Here is a 15,716-nt window from a genome sequence, read left to right as displayed (position 1 = left end):
TTGTTTGTTTGTTTGTTTGTTTGTTTGTTTGTTTGTTTGTTTGTTTGTTTGTTTGTTTGTTTGTTTGTTTGTTTGTTTGTTTGCACCTTTTCATAGTTGTAAATTTTAAATGATCCATTATTGCTTCCACAGCAAAGGATGTCAGTGGAACTCCTCAGCCAGGTACGGTGAAATGTCACAGCTGATTACATACTGTATGAAAGGAGGATTGTCTGCCACAGTTAGAGTATTTCTATAATACAGCAAATGTAAAAAGTTAACAGCAAACTGAAGAGATTTGTGGATTTTCATTTTTAAGTCTCAGAAGCTTATTGAGAGCTTCAGCACACTGCTTGCACGACTTTACCAATAAAACACGCACACGGCTCGACCTGCCACGCCATTTTTTTCCTTGTTTTTAACAGTTGCTCTCTACTTTGTGGTAAACGTATTTGCCCCTTCATTCTTTTTCTGCCCACACAATTTCCCAGTTTTAATAATATTGCTACAAGCCGTTGACCACCTCCAGCTTTACAGCCTCCAAGCTGTGGCAGTGCTTTGGTCCACTTCACAGCTTCTGCCTTTTCTTGTGGCTCTCACTCTGTGCCCGTGGAATTCACACTGGATCAAACTGGTACTTGTCATCTTTTTGGCAGAGCCCACTGATATTGCCACAACTGGCAAGACGCCAGAGGTCCCAGATCCCAGTAAGACTCGGTTTGCTTGAAGTCTTTGACCATAAATTAAATTATAAGGCATTTATTTGATGTTTGCAGTTGTAGTTGAGTTTTGATCTAATATATATATTTATCTATTCAGTATTTGAGAATGTGATTTAGATTTTTTGAGATGATTTGGACCCTTTTTGCTTCTGTCTTGATAATTATGTCTATTTATTTAAATCAAATTATTACATCAAGAAATTATGCCTTATGAGAGTGTTTATAATTTATACAAAGCTAAATTAAATTTTCCAGGATTTAGAGAGTTCACTTTCTCAAATACTATTTGGAAATACTATAGAAATGTCTCATGAGCATGCATTAGCTGTAGTAAGTAGCACTCCACTTCTTTTTGGGACTGTAAAGAATGGGAACCAATTACCTTTTTTACAGTATTATATATATACTCTGCTAAAGGGAAGCAGCATTATGTACTCTGTCAAATACGTGAGAGAGCTGTCTCACATATAGTGCCTGGACACTGTGCTTCACAAAGTCCTGAAAGAAAAGTCGTTTTAAAGCAGACCTATTATGCTTGCTTCAAGCTCCAGAGTTTTATTCTTGGACTATATAGAGTAGTTTTGAATCATAGCTCAAAATTATTCTTTGTTACCTTATTTAAGCATTAGTGCACCTCAGTTTTAGCTATTCTTCCTTTAAGCCAACCTTCTTCTGATTGGCTGCCCCTCACTAAAAGAAGACTTCTGCAGCAGGTGGGTGGAGCTTCTATGCAGACAGCCAGAGCTGCGTGTCTGATATGATGTCCCTCTTTGACATCATACAGATCCAAGAGTAGGAAAACTGTCTGAAACTGAGTATTTAGAGCACAATGAAGGCTTTTGGTTTAGGCTTATTTAGTTTTATAGGGATTAAGACTTCTACTATTCACATCACCAAAATAAATAAGTGAACACATAAAAATAAAAAGAACGGCAGCATAATAGGTCCACTTTAACCTGTGTTGCATAATTTGGGGCTGCTTTTTTTTTCTTTCTCTAGCATTTACTCAACTTGTCCACTCCTTTACTTTTTACCTCACAGCTTGCTGTGCTTGATGCATTGCTTTCATTATAGCGTCATTACTGCAATTTGTGTACTATTAACTGCATTAGTCCTGCATTAGGGAACGGGTAGATTAATGAGTAGTGATCTTTTCTGTTTTAATTCCTCATATTCTCCACAGAGGTTTGTTTAGGAACATGACTACTTGTGCACATAGTTTGACAGTTTTTTGTGATATTTACACAGTTTAAGTTTGTAAAATCACTGCACTTAAAGTCCTTTATTATTAAATAAACACTGAATAAATTGAAAAGCAGCTACTTTACACTTTTTATTAGATTCGTTGTTTCGTATTTGCATGAAATCCTAGAAGATTACGTCTTGTATTTATTTCCTTGCATTCCCAAATCCAATTAATGGAAACCATTGATTTTGTTGATATTAGTTGGGCTCATCTGAAAGGACAAAAAAGTAAAAGGCACTTTTCTAACTTTTTTTCTTTCTTTCCTCTCGTGGTGGATGGGTGAACACAGGTGGTAAGTTGGAAACAAACATGCAGGTTTTTGCTTCATTTGATTCTCACGTGTGTCTCTTTGTTTTAATAAATGTTATTTCTGACTCCTCTGACAGTTTCTGGTGGAATTGTTCAGCCTAGTGGTAAGTAGTTCACATTAATCCTGTAAATCCTTGTTAACAGTGAAAGTATGCTTACTGTGCTTATCTAAACATTATTATACTTTTTCTTTTTTTTACTTTACAGCTGGCACAGGTGTTGGTAAATATGTCAAAATCCTCTCATACTGAAATATACCAAAAATACTCAGAGGTTCATGATTTGGGCTTCATTCAAACATTAAACGTGACAAAACTTTTACTTGTGTGTTTCCCGTGTGACAGTTGGAACAGGAGTTGACGCTCCCACTGGTGGTAAGAACAGTTTTTCTTTTTCCTTTCTGTACGTATTCAACATGTGCCATTAAGCAACTTATTTCAATGGATCTTTTAACAAAAGCGTGTAGCATCTGTTAATCTGTAAAGTCTATGACAGGGGTGTCAAACATAAGGCCAGGGGGCCAGAATTGGCCGAATCTGGCCAGCTGGACAGCTTTAGAGGAGGGCATCAATTTTGTTCTTTTAACTGTATTTTCAGTTAAAACATTGTGGTTTATACGTAAGGGACAGTTTGGACAATGAGCTACCAGAACTTTTTTGTAATCTCCTTACAGTGTCACACTGTCCGATTTATTTCATTTACTACTACAGCATTTGTTTATATTATAACAATATTTATTTCTTATCTCTGGGATTAAATATGCACTTAAACTTCTTTACACTAACAGCATGAGCTGTATGTAGCCCTTAAAGTGAAATGAGTTTGGTATACCTGCCCTATTACATTTATTATTACTGAAATTGCATTACTTGCCATTTTGACATATTTTAATGAATGTAACCGTTGCCTGTGTTTCTAGTTGACACTTCACGCCAAGTTCAACCTGGTAAGTTTAATGTTTTTAATCAAAATTGAGCAAAATGTACTGATTAATTTGTAATTTACAATAAGAAAGAAAAAAAGGAAAATAAGAGTTAAGTTTCACCCTATCACGCCTCACTCACTGGCCACAAAAAGGTGTTTTAACATTCCTCAGAGATTTTCATCCATATTTACGTGATGGCATCACACATTTGCTACAGATTTGTTGACTGTACATGGATGATGGAAATCTCTCGTTACATCACATCCCAAAAATGGTCTATTCGATTGTGTACAGACAACTCAAGAGAAAAATGACAGGAGGCCAAGCTGAAGATGTTAACTTTGGAGACAAAGTTAGAGAAGCGAGGCTGAGATGGCTTCGACAGTGAATATGCTGGACAAAGAATGTATTTAAAAAATGGAGCTGCCCAGATAGAGGAAAAGAGGAGAGCAAAAATGATTGATATAGTGAATGAAGACATGCAGAGGGTTGGTGTGAGTGTGGAGGATGCTAGGAACAGGGTGAGATGGAGGCAGATGATCCACTGGTCACACTTAAAGGGACTGCACAGATGTCCCTAATGAAGTGGCCAGTGAGTGTAATTCTACCCATTCTTGTGACTGTAATAGTTAAAGGAACTAAACACGATATGCTAAATTAAATTAAATGTATTAAAAATGTCAGAATAGTTGAGGATTTTAAATTAACTGATCAAACTGTTGTTTTCTAACTGGTTTTAATAGGTTTTCCTTTTTTTACCTTTCTTTTTTTCATCACCCATGTTGGGCAGTTTATTATTCTATCTGTTATTTTAACTGGAGTTCAACAACAAGTCAAATATTTATTATTTTATTGATTCAGGAGCGCCGTGTTGTTTTAATCCCTCAGTCTCCTGGATGTTTTCTAACTTAAAGTTCATGAAAGTATGCTGGATCCATCTGGCCACATGGTGGAGACCAATACAAACATACCCGCTGTGGGGCTTTTTCTCTTTGACTGTAAAAGTAAAAGGCGCGGCTGTTTTCAGGTCCTGGTGTTGGAACAGTTGGAAAAGCACCCAAACCATTTATACCAGGTAAAGAGGAACTAGATATTTTAACTATCACTCATTTGTATGATAAAGCATAAGATGTTGTCTCTGATTCTCTTGCATGTGATCTGTTTATGTTTTCCTCACTCCTTCGCCACAAAATACTAGATGTGCATTTAAGGAGTTCAACTGAATATTGTCTGAATTTAGTACATAATATTTTAGCCATCTGTAGCTCACACCAAGCCTAGATGTTTATATCTGGATTTATACAGTTTGTAAATGAATTTGTATTTAAACGTTTCTAATTATTAGAGTTGTGCATTATACATATGATCAGTATGGCACAGTTAAAAGACTAAATTGTGACATATCACAGATTAATTTCAGCACTACTGTCATGTTTGCTGCTGCTGCTCATTACTTACACAAACACACAGACAGCATCTTACCCTGTCATTTTAGTCTCAATCCAAATATTGATTAATTTGTTTTTATAATCACATCCACTGTCAAGCTACACATGATGCATCCTTCTTAACGTGCACTCTCTGTGCAGACAGTTAACGATTCTTCAGCCTGGATCAATGAAACCAACAAAAAGCTGCATCAGGCCAATTATACCTGCAACAGACTGAATAGTCATCAGTTTTGTGCATCTGCTCGTTTGCACTTTTAGGGCATTTTACCTATTGTGCACTTTTTTTGCAAGCTTTGATGTAATTTTTTGAATAGAATTGTAAAACTGAGAAATTTTTGTTGGTAACAGGAGACTCTCCTGATAGATAATTAAAAATAAAAACAAAGAAAATTTTTTTTTACTAAGATTAAAACACACAATATGACAAAAAATTAAACGTTAAAATATTATAAACTCTCAAGATAAAGTATTTGTTACCTTTACATTTTTTTGATTAATGTAAAGGATCATCAATAACACTGTGATACCCAAATAGAATCTGTTATTATTTTTGTTGACTGTTGATTTTGTTTCTCACTTTTGTCTGATGCCTATTGAGTAAATCTCAGTTTTTCCCAGTATTAACATGGCAGGGATTTGAAATTGCACGTTATAACATGAAGTCTTCTGTTTGACGTTTACTCGTTTGTGCACTCAGGGTAAATGTTATGCCCAAACTGTTGATTTAACTAATTACATAGAAAATTTAATAAATGTAAATTTTCTGTGTAATTTTGTTACATAAGTACGTACACATTCAGTTTCTACAGAGTACATTTTATTTAATGATTAATCACTTGAATAAATAAACCTTTGATTTTTGGGGTCTTCTATTTTTACTCCCTAGGTACTGGCTATCCTTATGGAGCACCTTATGGAGGCAAGTTTCCTGTTTAAGTTTATTGTGTTTTGGCTCTCATAGATTTTGTTTAAAGAGCAGTGGGGTATATTTCTACTCTTTTTTTGTGCTTTAGTACCTTTAGGCACTGGACCCGGAACTGGACCCGGAACTGGGCCTGGAACTGGAACACTGCCTGGAGCAAAGCCTCTGAAACCTCCAGGTACTCGAATCCATTTTTTCCTTCAAGCAACCAAACTGTTATAGTATATTTAAAAAGTAGTTTTAGTTACTAAAAGACTAAAGCTGGTGCAAAAAACTTGCCTATAATCTTTTCTTTATCTATGAAAGACACTCTAATATCTTATAATTATGGTGTAATCATTTTTATGCAAAACACAAAGTGGAAAGACACTGGATGAACAAAACCATTGTATGGTACGTCATACAGAACAAAATAAACAAACAACATTTAAAAATGTAAATTCTGAATGAATGCATGTACAATATGTTTTATTTTAACACAAAGTGTAGTCATAGTCAAAGTGAGTAGTCAAAGAGTACTGAGATGTATGAAAGTTTCGACTGTCAGAATTGAAGAACTAATAATGGAATAATTAGATAAATACAGAGCGTGATAACTGCTGTCATGTTCGTGTTTTTGCAGAAGCTTGTGCACATGCAGTCTCAGCATTGTTGTGTTTTGTGTTTGTAGCTGTGGGTGGTGTTGGAGAGAGACCAGGAATCCCACTGGCTGCAGGACGTTATCAAGGTCAGTGAGCCCTAAGAAAATTTACTTGCAGGAAACTAAATTATTATAACGTATTAGTAATTTTTAATTGGGAAATAAGAGTGCATCCTGCTTTTTAGCAGGACTTGTTGAAATCAGGGAACATCGTATTATCATTAGACCCTTTTTGTAATTCCTTCACTGAGCGTAACGCCTTCTCAAACTGTAGGAGATGAGTTATCTATTAGATGTCACCATGATTCAGGTGGATACACTCTGCTTGGACAAGGTATATATAAAAGGAGGCGAGCCTGTCAGCATTGATGCCTAATGTTTCCCTGACTTTAAAAAACAACAACAAAATCATCCAGTCCAGTGCACAAAGTGACAGTTGGTGAAGAGATGTCATCTCATGCCACTTCCTGTGCAGGAAATTGGCCAAAATGCTGATAAGTTGCTGTGCAGGGTGCAGCGTATCAGGAATGAGAAACCACTTTAAGGAAGGAAAACAACTGGGGCAATATTCAAAGAGTTTCTCATTCTTTATGTGGGTCTCAGTCCCAAGCAGGATGGCTATAGTAATAGATTAAAGGGTCATTGCATGTAAGCCAGTTTTCTCTGTGTGACAGGTGGAGTTGCGTATCCTGGAGCTGCAGCTAAAGCGCCGAAACCAGGTAATGTAACAGGCCCGGTACTGCTGCCGCACATCAAAGCACAATGTAAACATGGGAAATGTGCTGTGAATGTGTTTTCCTATAGCTTGTGGCCACTGTGTACTTTATGTTGAAAACACAGTTTCCCAGAAACAGTGTTTGGAAAACGTCCACCTCACTTCCTCTTCAAATTAAGCCTCAGAAATTCAGTACTGGATCTGTTTAAAGTAGTTTTTGTTTTGTTAGCGAGTTGCTATCAAACCAAAATCACTAGATTTACTCAGATTACTTGTATCAAAAAGACACTTTGTAGACATTTACAGTACCATATTCTTTCTCTTTAGCAGAGTTTGTTTACCAGTGAGAAATGTGGCCTGAAATAAAGTGATTCAGCCATTTTTTTTTTTTTTTTTAATCCAGCTTCTGCAAAGGCAAGCTCCACCAAGGGCAGTAATCCCTGCAGTATTTCTGTTCTGTTAGGAGTCTGTAAATGGAGCAAGTCAACAACACATCATTTTGCCCTGGAGACCATATTACTGTGCAGAACATCACTGTGGGATTGTTTGAAGATAACACAACCCCCCTGGGGAGTCCTGCCCTGAAATAGCAAAATTCTGCCAGGGGAAATTTGGATGAGGACGTTAATGTGACGTTAGCTGAGCCACTGGCCACATGCCAGTTTAGGGCCTGAAGCAACAATGCTGGAGTAATACACACAGAAAAAAACTACAATCCATAGAAATATGAAACTTAGAAAGTTGTATTTGCTGTATATCAGAAGAAAAGAAACATTTGAATTGTTTCTTTATTGTCTTTTAATTTGAGCAGGCTACGGCAATATTGGAGGTGGTGGCGGATACCAACAAGGTGAGGACCACAGTGACATTTTTACCACTCAGTCCCTCTCCTTTTTATTCTTAAGCAGCTTAAGATGATGCATATTTCTGTTCAGAAGTCTACAGCCATATTTACACTTGCACAGCTTTTAGACCTGCCTCTTCTTCTCTTCCTCTGCCCACCCGTGATGGATCATTGCAATCACACAGCAGCAGCCGACAGTGCCGCCTGCTCTCACTTCCCCACAGATACTGCCCGGCTACAGCTAGTCATAAAAACTGTGCCCTAATCCATCTCCCAGTGAACACAGACACATCCGTCTGTGTTACTGCAGATGGTTTAATAGCTTTCATTTTTGCAGCACAGTTTTTCCATCAGGGAGGTTTGCCAAACTGAGAGATCCGTAATTATGAAAATCAGGTCAAGTTGTCATATTCAGAGTAATGCTGGGTTGTTTAATCATAACTTACTTGTAAAACATTTAGTGCAAATAGATTTACTGCCAACACAAATAGATTCTATACATGAATCCAATTCATATCGTGTGACATATTTTCTATCTGTAGGCCTGTGAGGTCTCCATTAAAAAGGCTTTTTCAAATTTACAGGTGTAGTTCCTGGTTACAGAGGAGGATACCCCCAGCAGTACTACCAAGGTAAAACAACTACTTCCTTTATGCACATTTTGATTAAAGTATATTGATGAATTCACAGCGCACATTATGTTACATACTACCTGCTACCTGTTGTTGGTGATAAACACTTCTGTGTAGTGACCTTTTAAGGGCGCAGGTTGTGCCATAAATCAGTGTTGACAAATGACAAAATAGAGCCATTTATCTTTAGAAGGTGGGATCAAAGGCAGAGAACAGTGGTAGGATGTTTTAAGAGTGTGTGGCTGTATCGGAGGTGGACTTTCACCCAAGAATAAGAACTCCAAAAAAAAGAGGCTCTAATACTACTTTTCAGTAAAGCAGACTGAAGTATACTCATGAGCTACTTTATTAGATGTACCTTGCTAGTACCAAGTAGGACCAATTTTACCTTCAGAACGGCCTTAATTGCTTGTTGCATAGATTCATCATTCATTCATCAGCTGTATTGTCGCAGCAGACAATCTTTCCAGCCTTCTGTTGTTCAAGAAAAAAGAAAAAAAGATGCAAATCGTGGTTGTAACAAGCGGTTATTTGAGTAACTGTTGCTTTACTGTCGAATCATGTGGTGATTCTCCTCTGACATCAGCAAGGCATTTTCAGCCAGACAACAGCAACCTGCTGGATATTTTCTCTTTTTCAGCACATTCTCAGTAAACCTGAGGCTATGTTCACACTGCAGGTCTTAATGCTCAATTCCGATTTTTTGATCAAATCCGATTTTTTTGTCTGTTCGTTCACACTACAAATAAAATGCGACAGCAAACGCGCTCTAGTGTGAACGCTCAAAGCGGCCCGCATGCGCAAAAGAAGACGTCACACACAACGCGCTCTGTTTAGACCCAGAGCAAACAGTATTGTTTGACTGATGGCCCTTAATATAAAGGCTTCCGACTTCACGTTTCCCAATTTTTGCTTTAAGTTATTTTGTTATTTACATAATAATGTAGATAACCTAATAATTATCCTTATTGCTGTTTTAGAGGAGCGGTGCTTCAAAGGATAGTTGCAGATTTCTGTCAGAATCTGCAGATTATGCAGTACAAATAAAATGTTAACGTTTCTCCAACGTTGTCTTCCCAATCGTTTCACTGGACAGCCAGGAAGTGTTCGCGATGTCTTCTCCGGCGCTGATAATTACCGTCTGTCTTGTGTCAGTGACGTAAAAGACGGATTTAATGCGACATGACCGTTCAAACAGCAGTCGCTTTCTAAAACATCAGATATGTATCGGATTCAGCACCACATACGAAAGTGACCCAGATCGGATTTGAAAATATCGGATTTGTGCCGTTCACACTATCATACCATGATCGTATATGGGTCGCATAGGGTCAAAAAAGTCGGATTTGATGCGCTTTCACCTGCAGTGTGAACGTAGCCTTAGACATGGTTGTTGGGGACAATCCCAGTAGCTCAGCAGTTTCTGAAATACTCTGACCAGCCAGTCTCACAACAAAGTCACTTAAATCAAATCGTCTTCTTTCATCATTCTGATAAGCAGTTTGAAATTCAGCATGCCGTCTTGACCCTTGGCTGATTAGATATTTGCATCAACAAGCAGTTGAATAGGTGTACCTATGAAAAACTGTAATTCACAGTACATTCATAGCACTGATAACTGCATTGCTAAAATAAACCTGCCTCCACCGAGCGGAGGATTTGGCGCACGGATGATTGTTTAACTGTTTGTCCTTGTTTCTGGATCAGGAGCCGGATTAATGTTGAGACGCTATTACGCAGGTAACAGGCAGACAGGAAACTGCCTCTATTTTAGAGGAGAGGGGAGCAACAGAAGGTTTTCTTTTCTTGCAACAATATTCACATGCCGAAAATGATTCGGAAACCACATTAGGAAAAATATTACCTGATTACCTCATCGGTATTTATTCTTCCCTCTCCTTTCCTTAATGTCGGCCACTTTCACGTAAACGCAGCTTCAGCTTCTGCACAGTTTCCATGTCATGCTTATTATGACCTCTTACTCGTTAATCTACAGTAGAGATATCTACTGTATCCTCTTATCCAACTTAAAAAAAACATATTAAACTTTAAATATCTGGAATGTTTTGGTTTAATTTGAATTTGATTAATTATTCATAAATATTTTTGACTATCCTAAACACTGAAGGTTTTTTTTTTTTTTAGACCAAAAGGATTTGTGAACTTTTCCATTTTAAGTTAAAAATAATTAAACAGGTTAACCCACATTTTACTGACATTTCTTCAGTTTAAGCAGACAAACCTTATGCACCTCTATCCACAAGATTAAATGTCGGTATTATAAATACAAAACACAGACAGGAGAAGACTACTGTCTGCATAAAATCTGGTCACTTGTCTGCACTGAAAATGTGTCTGGAACAAACAGCTCAGCTCTACGTTTAAGTGCCTCCTGTGTGATCCTCTATAATGTCAACAGTTTAATTCTAACCACATCCTGGCTGAGAGAAATGAATCCACCTGTGTGACAGACCCAAAGTGGTTTCATCCTATCATTGCTCTGCTGACACCTACTCTTGTATTTGTCTTTCCTGTTGTGTAGGATATGTGCCAGCCCCGCTGACTCCTCAACAAGGTACCAAAACTCCACGTCCTCTCATTACATTACTTCACACATGCAAAAAGAAAACTTTATTTTTTTGCACATTATAAAGGCATTGTTTCAGTGAGCGACTGTTCCCTGAAGCTCTGCTCATTTTCCAGTTTATCTCTCATTAAATCTACTTTTTGGCAGAGCACGCCAACATGCCAGATTATCGAGATGAGTTTGGAAAATGGGTGTGTGCTGGTCAGTGCAGATGGTGCAGCTCAGCCCGTATGATGAACACACCATAATCTGTATCTTCCTGAACTAAATTACTCCTGCGAGTGGGATAATTTCATAGAAAGCGCATGCTATTTTAGAGGCTATAATATCATTCGTTGGATCACTCAAAGTACCTGACATACAGCTTTCAAGGGCTTTCAAGTCTCTGAATGAAATCTGAATTAGGTTTATTGACAAAACTTTAGCCAAACCAGGATTTTTTTTTTATAGAATGCCCTGAATAAGCATGTGTTAGTGTAACATGTTACTTATAACGTGACTGGAGGATCATTAAGAAGATTAAGATATAAGAACTGTAGACGGGAAGAAAATGTTCTTGTGCCTTGAGGTGTAGGTCCTAATGTGCTGCAACCCCCTGCCAGAGGCAAGTGACTTAAAAAGCTCCTGTGGGAGAAGTGCAGATTCCAGCCAGTTGCCTTCTTAGTAGAGCAGACGACATGGTGCAGTCAGCCTTTGTGTTTGGCAACAACATATATAAGGTGGTGATAGAGATGTCATTAATCACAAGATGATGCGTCAAATGCAGAGGCGTAAACAAAAAGTGAACCTTAATTCAATCTGATTTCAAAGTCTGATAGATGATGGAAACAAAAAAGGGACACAAAGAGTACAACAGATGCTGAGACAAAACTGAAGGGGAGACAACCCTACACATGAGAGTAACTAGGAGAAGTGGATGACAAGATGCAGGTGAAGATAATCAAAGACAATTACACAGGAGAAGTACAACTAAAGTCAAGAAGCTAGAGATGGGTATCTATCAAAATAAAACAGGAAGGAAGAATTGTAACTAAATGGGGGAACACAGACATGTGAATGATCTTAACATATGGGATCAACAGTGTAAGAAGATAAGATAGGAAACAACTAAAACTTTAATTAAGAATAATTTCATGTTTCTATGGTGAACATAATTAAATCATGTAGCATCTGCATGAAAATCAGCAACTTAATTTGTATCATGTCATCTCAACAAGATCAATCTAGTAAGAGTGGTTCGTTGCCTGGACTCACGAAATTATTATTATAAATATCATTCATCTCATCTTGGTGGTGTTGATTAGATTAAGATAAAGTTCTTGTCCAGTATATCAGCAGCTGTCTGTCATATATCACCTACCTTATTAATATAACTTGCTGAGCCGGTCTGCAGTGCAAACTTCACTAGTAAATCCATCTACAGTTTAATTTCCAGCACCCGTGTTTGGAGGCAAATGTCTCCTGCCTTAAACGGCATCCTTACAGGGAAACGTGAACTTATCAAATGTGAACTTTGATAAGACATGCTGAGAAAAAGACAAGTTCTTAAACATTTATGCACTAGAAGAACATTTTCTTGAAAGCAAATGAATCATATTGGGGGGGGTTTTGTTTTTTGAAAGTACCAAATTTTACACAGAGAAAGTTTTTCTTGTAGAAATAGAAACAAAAACCCACAAAAAAGCCAAGAGAACAGTTGAATATTCAAATATATGCGTGGAAAATAGAGGGACAGATCTGCCCAGTGTCCAGTCGGATAATCTTCTGGCAAACATTAAGGCCAGTACCCTCAGATTGGAAACATAATAACCAATATTGTTTTGTTGTTTTGCAGCCAAAGCAGCAAAGTACGGTGCTCTGCAGGGCTTCCTTGGTGGCGCAGGTGGAGGAGGAGGCGGAGGATTCTATAGAGGTAAAAGACCTGTGCACATTGTTGAAGAAGCATCCTGAAAAACAGAAGTTGCTGCAAAGGCTAAAATGTTGCCGGTGTTTGCTGTAGGTGGCGTTGCAGGATGCCAGGGCAAATACTGTGGGAGGAGGAAGTAGAGGATCTCTCGAGATCCAGTGACCTCAAGAAACCATGGTGCTACTGCATGATCGAGAATGTACATTTTATATGCAAAGCCCCATTAGACAACCTGAAAAGATGTTTGTTTTTACTTACTTGACTTCAGTGTCTGTTTTTACACAAACCCACCGACCCAGAATTTTGTACATGTGACGTATGTTATTGACAGTGCCTTTTAATCATTAACGTGTTCAAGTTAACCAAGTTAATTCTGTACCGCACCGGCCCACCATGTGTCGCTGCGTCCGTGCACGCACGCCTGCACGTGTGTGTATCGTTTGTTTGAAACTCTGTCTGTACCATCGGCTGTCAATGTCACCCACAAGTGATTTCCCTTTCTGCTTTAATCCTAAACTAAATCAAGGTGATCTGTCTCACTGGGCAGCACAGGGCTCGTCTGCTCCTCTCCGACCTGTCACAGGGGTGGGGTTGGTCATAGCTAGGCCGAAATCTGATGATATCCATCCAATGTCAGTGCGGTTCCTGGCTCCCCATTTTCTCTGCTGCCATTTTTAGGCCTGCTGGGTATAAAGCGGTGGTAACTGGGGCTCCAGCCAACCCATCTGCTCTCACCAACTTTGCTGATTCTTGTTGCTGTGCAGTTCAGTGTTCTCAGCTTTTTTGTGTTAAATGTTGCCAAACACTTTCTGCTGAAGACAGTCAAAAAGCAGTGGGTTTAAATATCAATCAGACACTGCTTTGGTATGTACGCGACGTGTATGTGCGTGTGTGTTTCATTATGTGTCGTGTTTAAGTCTGCTTCCAATGTTTAGTCTCATTTACATTTATGTAACTGGTCATTATTCAAGATTTGCGGCACCATGATTTGACTCATAGCTTTTTTGTTATCAGGAATGTGTGAGCATTAAAAAAAACAATCCTTTGCTTTTGCATTTATTCACTGTTATTAACTGTAATACAGATTAATACTTTGTTTTAATGGGAATGCCGCTGTGTTTATGTGAGGCACAAAATCCCTGTTCTTTATTTACTTGAGCTGCTTTAAAAAAAACAAAACCAAAGGCTTTACTGACCAAAGGTTCATGAGCGCTGTTGCCAAGTGACCCCCATCTCTTCCCGTAACTGTGTACTGTATTTTGTACTAATTTGATGGCTTCAGTTCCTTCACTCGGTGCTGTGTAAGAACTGTCTTTGAGCCTCGCTGGGTCAGACCTTGTCTTATGTGGCGTGGGATACTCTTCATCTTTATTTAAAACTGTTTTTATAAGGAGGAACAGTGTGGTTTTGCACTTTTTATGTTTCCACGGCACACATGTGACTTGTTCCCGGACATCCCGGCATTTTATTTGCTTTAACAAATAACAAAATAAAATGTGTTTAAAGAACACGCGTCTTCTTATTCATTACTTCTTCCTGTCCGTCCTGAGGGCTGATCAAAATCACCCGGTGGGGAGTGTCGAATCAGTCCAACGCTGGAACAATACCCTGGGTTCAAGTCCTGCCTGTTTTAGAGCTTTTTTTCATATGAGTTCTGTTATTGTTCCACTAGGAAAAATGAATCACTTATCAGATTTATTGTATGTGAAGGATTTCTTCTCTATAATGAAAACAAACCTCAGGTTAGATGCGAACACTTTGCCAGAGTATGGCGACTATGAGCGGTGTTCTTATTGTGCCAGCTGGAAGTAATGAACTCATACTGCTGTTCCCTGAAGATCTCCTGGGAGAGCCACTGACCCGTGATCCACATCCTGTAAAAGTAGCTTACACTGTTGTTCCAGGAGCAGAGGCTTTACTGCAGACATAAAACAATGTCACTGTGAAACTCTAGTCGAATTCTGTTTTTCTACAGCTGGCAATTACACATTTCTGTAAATCTGTTTCCTTTATTTTCCTAGTGTTAGTTAGCTTGCTTAATTTCCAACAGGAAATAATGTGTTTGTGTTACTTTAGCCAACATGTAATCGGTGTAGGCAAACCCTTTGTACATACGTGTACTAAATCAGTTACCTGGCGACCTGCCGCTGGGACAAACAGATCAAACCTCTGGCCCTGGCTTAGCTATCCCACTCCCATCTCCCCATACCAACACTCCTGACGCTGAACCAGCGCCACTGATTCTTGAAGAAAAAAAAATAAGTTTTTTTAATATCAAAAAATGTGTCTAATTGCAGGAAGCCCCTTGGGAAATACATATATTTAATAATAATGATAGCTCACATAAACTGAGAATTTTTGTCAAAGCGTGCATTGCTCTGTGTATATTTTGCACACTGCCGGCTGCAGGTAGCTTTAAGAAGCGTTAAGTTCATCATGTCTAAGCAATGAGGATTTTTAAGCAAAAATATTTCAACTTGGTGTCCACTAATGCTATACTCACACATGAGAAAACAGTGTTTGGAGACTGCAGCATAAGCAAGATTACTGTGATTTGTGTGCTTTGAAGACGGAGACCGGGTATGCAACCACCCGCAGTGAGCTGCCGTCCTCGTTACCATTTTATTGCTGTCTTTAGTGCGATAAGACTGAATCAGTCTGCCATGAATCTGCTGGCAATTACATGTTAATGCTACAAACCTAATAATACAAACCTGTTGCCGTCTACATTTACATAAGTCATCCAGTGGAAGTGAGTCCCTTACTGCAAAGAGACGTGTTACAGAGGCGTTGAGGTCATCCAGACTCACTCAGTTACAAAAAAAGGGGGGGGGGGGG

General features: G+C 38.5%; 1 protein-coding gene across 2 annotated transcripts in view; it reads left to right on the top strand.

The window, feature by feature from the left end:
- elna (elastin a) overlaps positions 1–14,386 on the top strand; it is a 52,940-nt gene extending 38,554 nt beyond the window's left edge. For both annotated transcript variants that reach the window (XM_005720810.2, XM_013911148.1), the window contains exons 29-43: positions 133–164; positions 2,333–2,360; positions 2,464–2,478; positions 2,601–2,630; positions 3,176–3,202; positions 4,209–4,256; positions 5,519–5,551; positions 5,646–5,732; positions 6,225–6,281; positions 6,869–6,913; positions 7,721–7,759; positions 8,338–8,385; positions 10,928–10,960; positions 12,807–12,884; positions 12,972–14,386. In XM_005720810.2, coding sequence (XP_005720867.1) covers positions 133–164; positions 2,333–2,360; positions 2,464–2,478; positions 2,601–2,630; positions 3,176–3,202; positions 4,209–4,256; positions 5,519–5,551; positions 5,646–5,732; positions 6,225–6,281; positions 6,869–6,913; positions 7,721–7,759; positions 8,338–8,385; positions 10,928–10,960; positions 12,807–12,884; positions 12,972–13,018 — 647 coding nt within the window. In that variant the 3' untranslated portion in view covers positions 13,019–14,386. The remainder of the gene's footprint in view (positions 1–132; positions 165–2,332; positions 2,361–2,463; positions 2,479–2,600; positions 2,631–3,175; positions 3,203–4,208; positions 4,257–5,518; positions 5,552–5,645; positions 5,733–6,224; positions 6,282–6,868; positions 6,914–7,720; positions 7,760–8,337; positions 8,386–10,927; positions 10,961–12,806; positions 12,885–12,971) is intronic.
- The last annotated feature ends 1,330 nt before the right edge of the window (positions 14,387–15,716 follow it).

The sequence above is a fragment of the Pundamilia nyererei genome, unplaced genomic scaffold (assembly GCF_000239375.1).
Source record: "Pundamilia nyererei isolate P.nyererei 1_Seehausen unplaced genomic scaffold, PunNye1.0 scaffold00003, whole genome shotgun sequence".
In the NCBI taxonomy this organism is placed as follows: domain Eukaryota; kingdom Metazoa; phylum Chordata; class Actinopteri; order Cichliformes; family Cichlidae; genus Pundamilia; species Pundamilia nyererei.
Note: the sequence above shows the minus strand (reverse complement) of the source record. Positions and strands in the feature narration are given on the sequence as shown.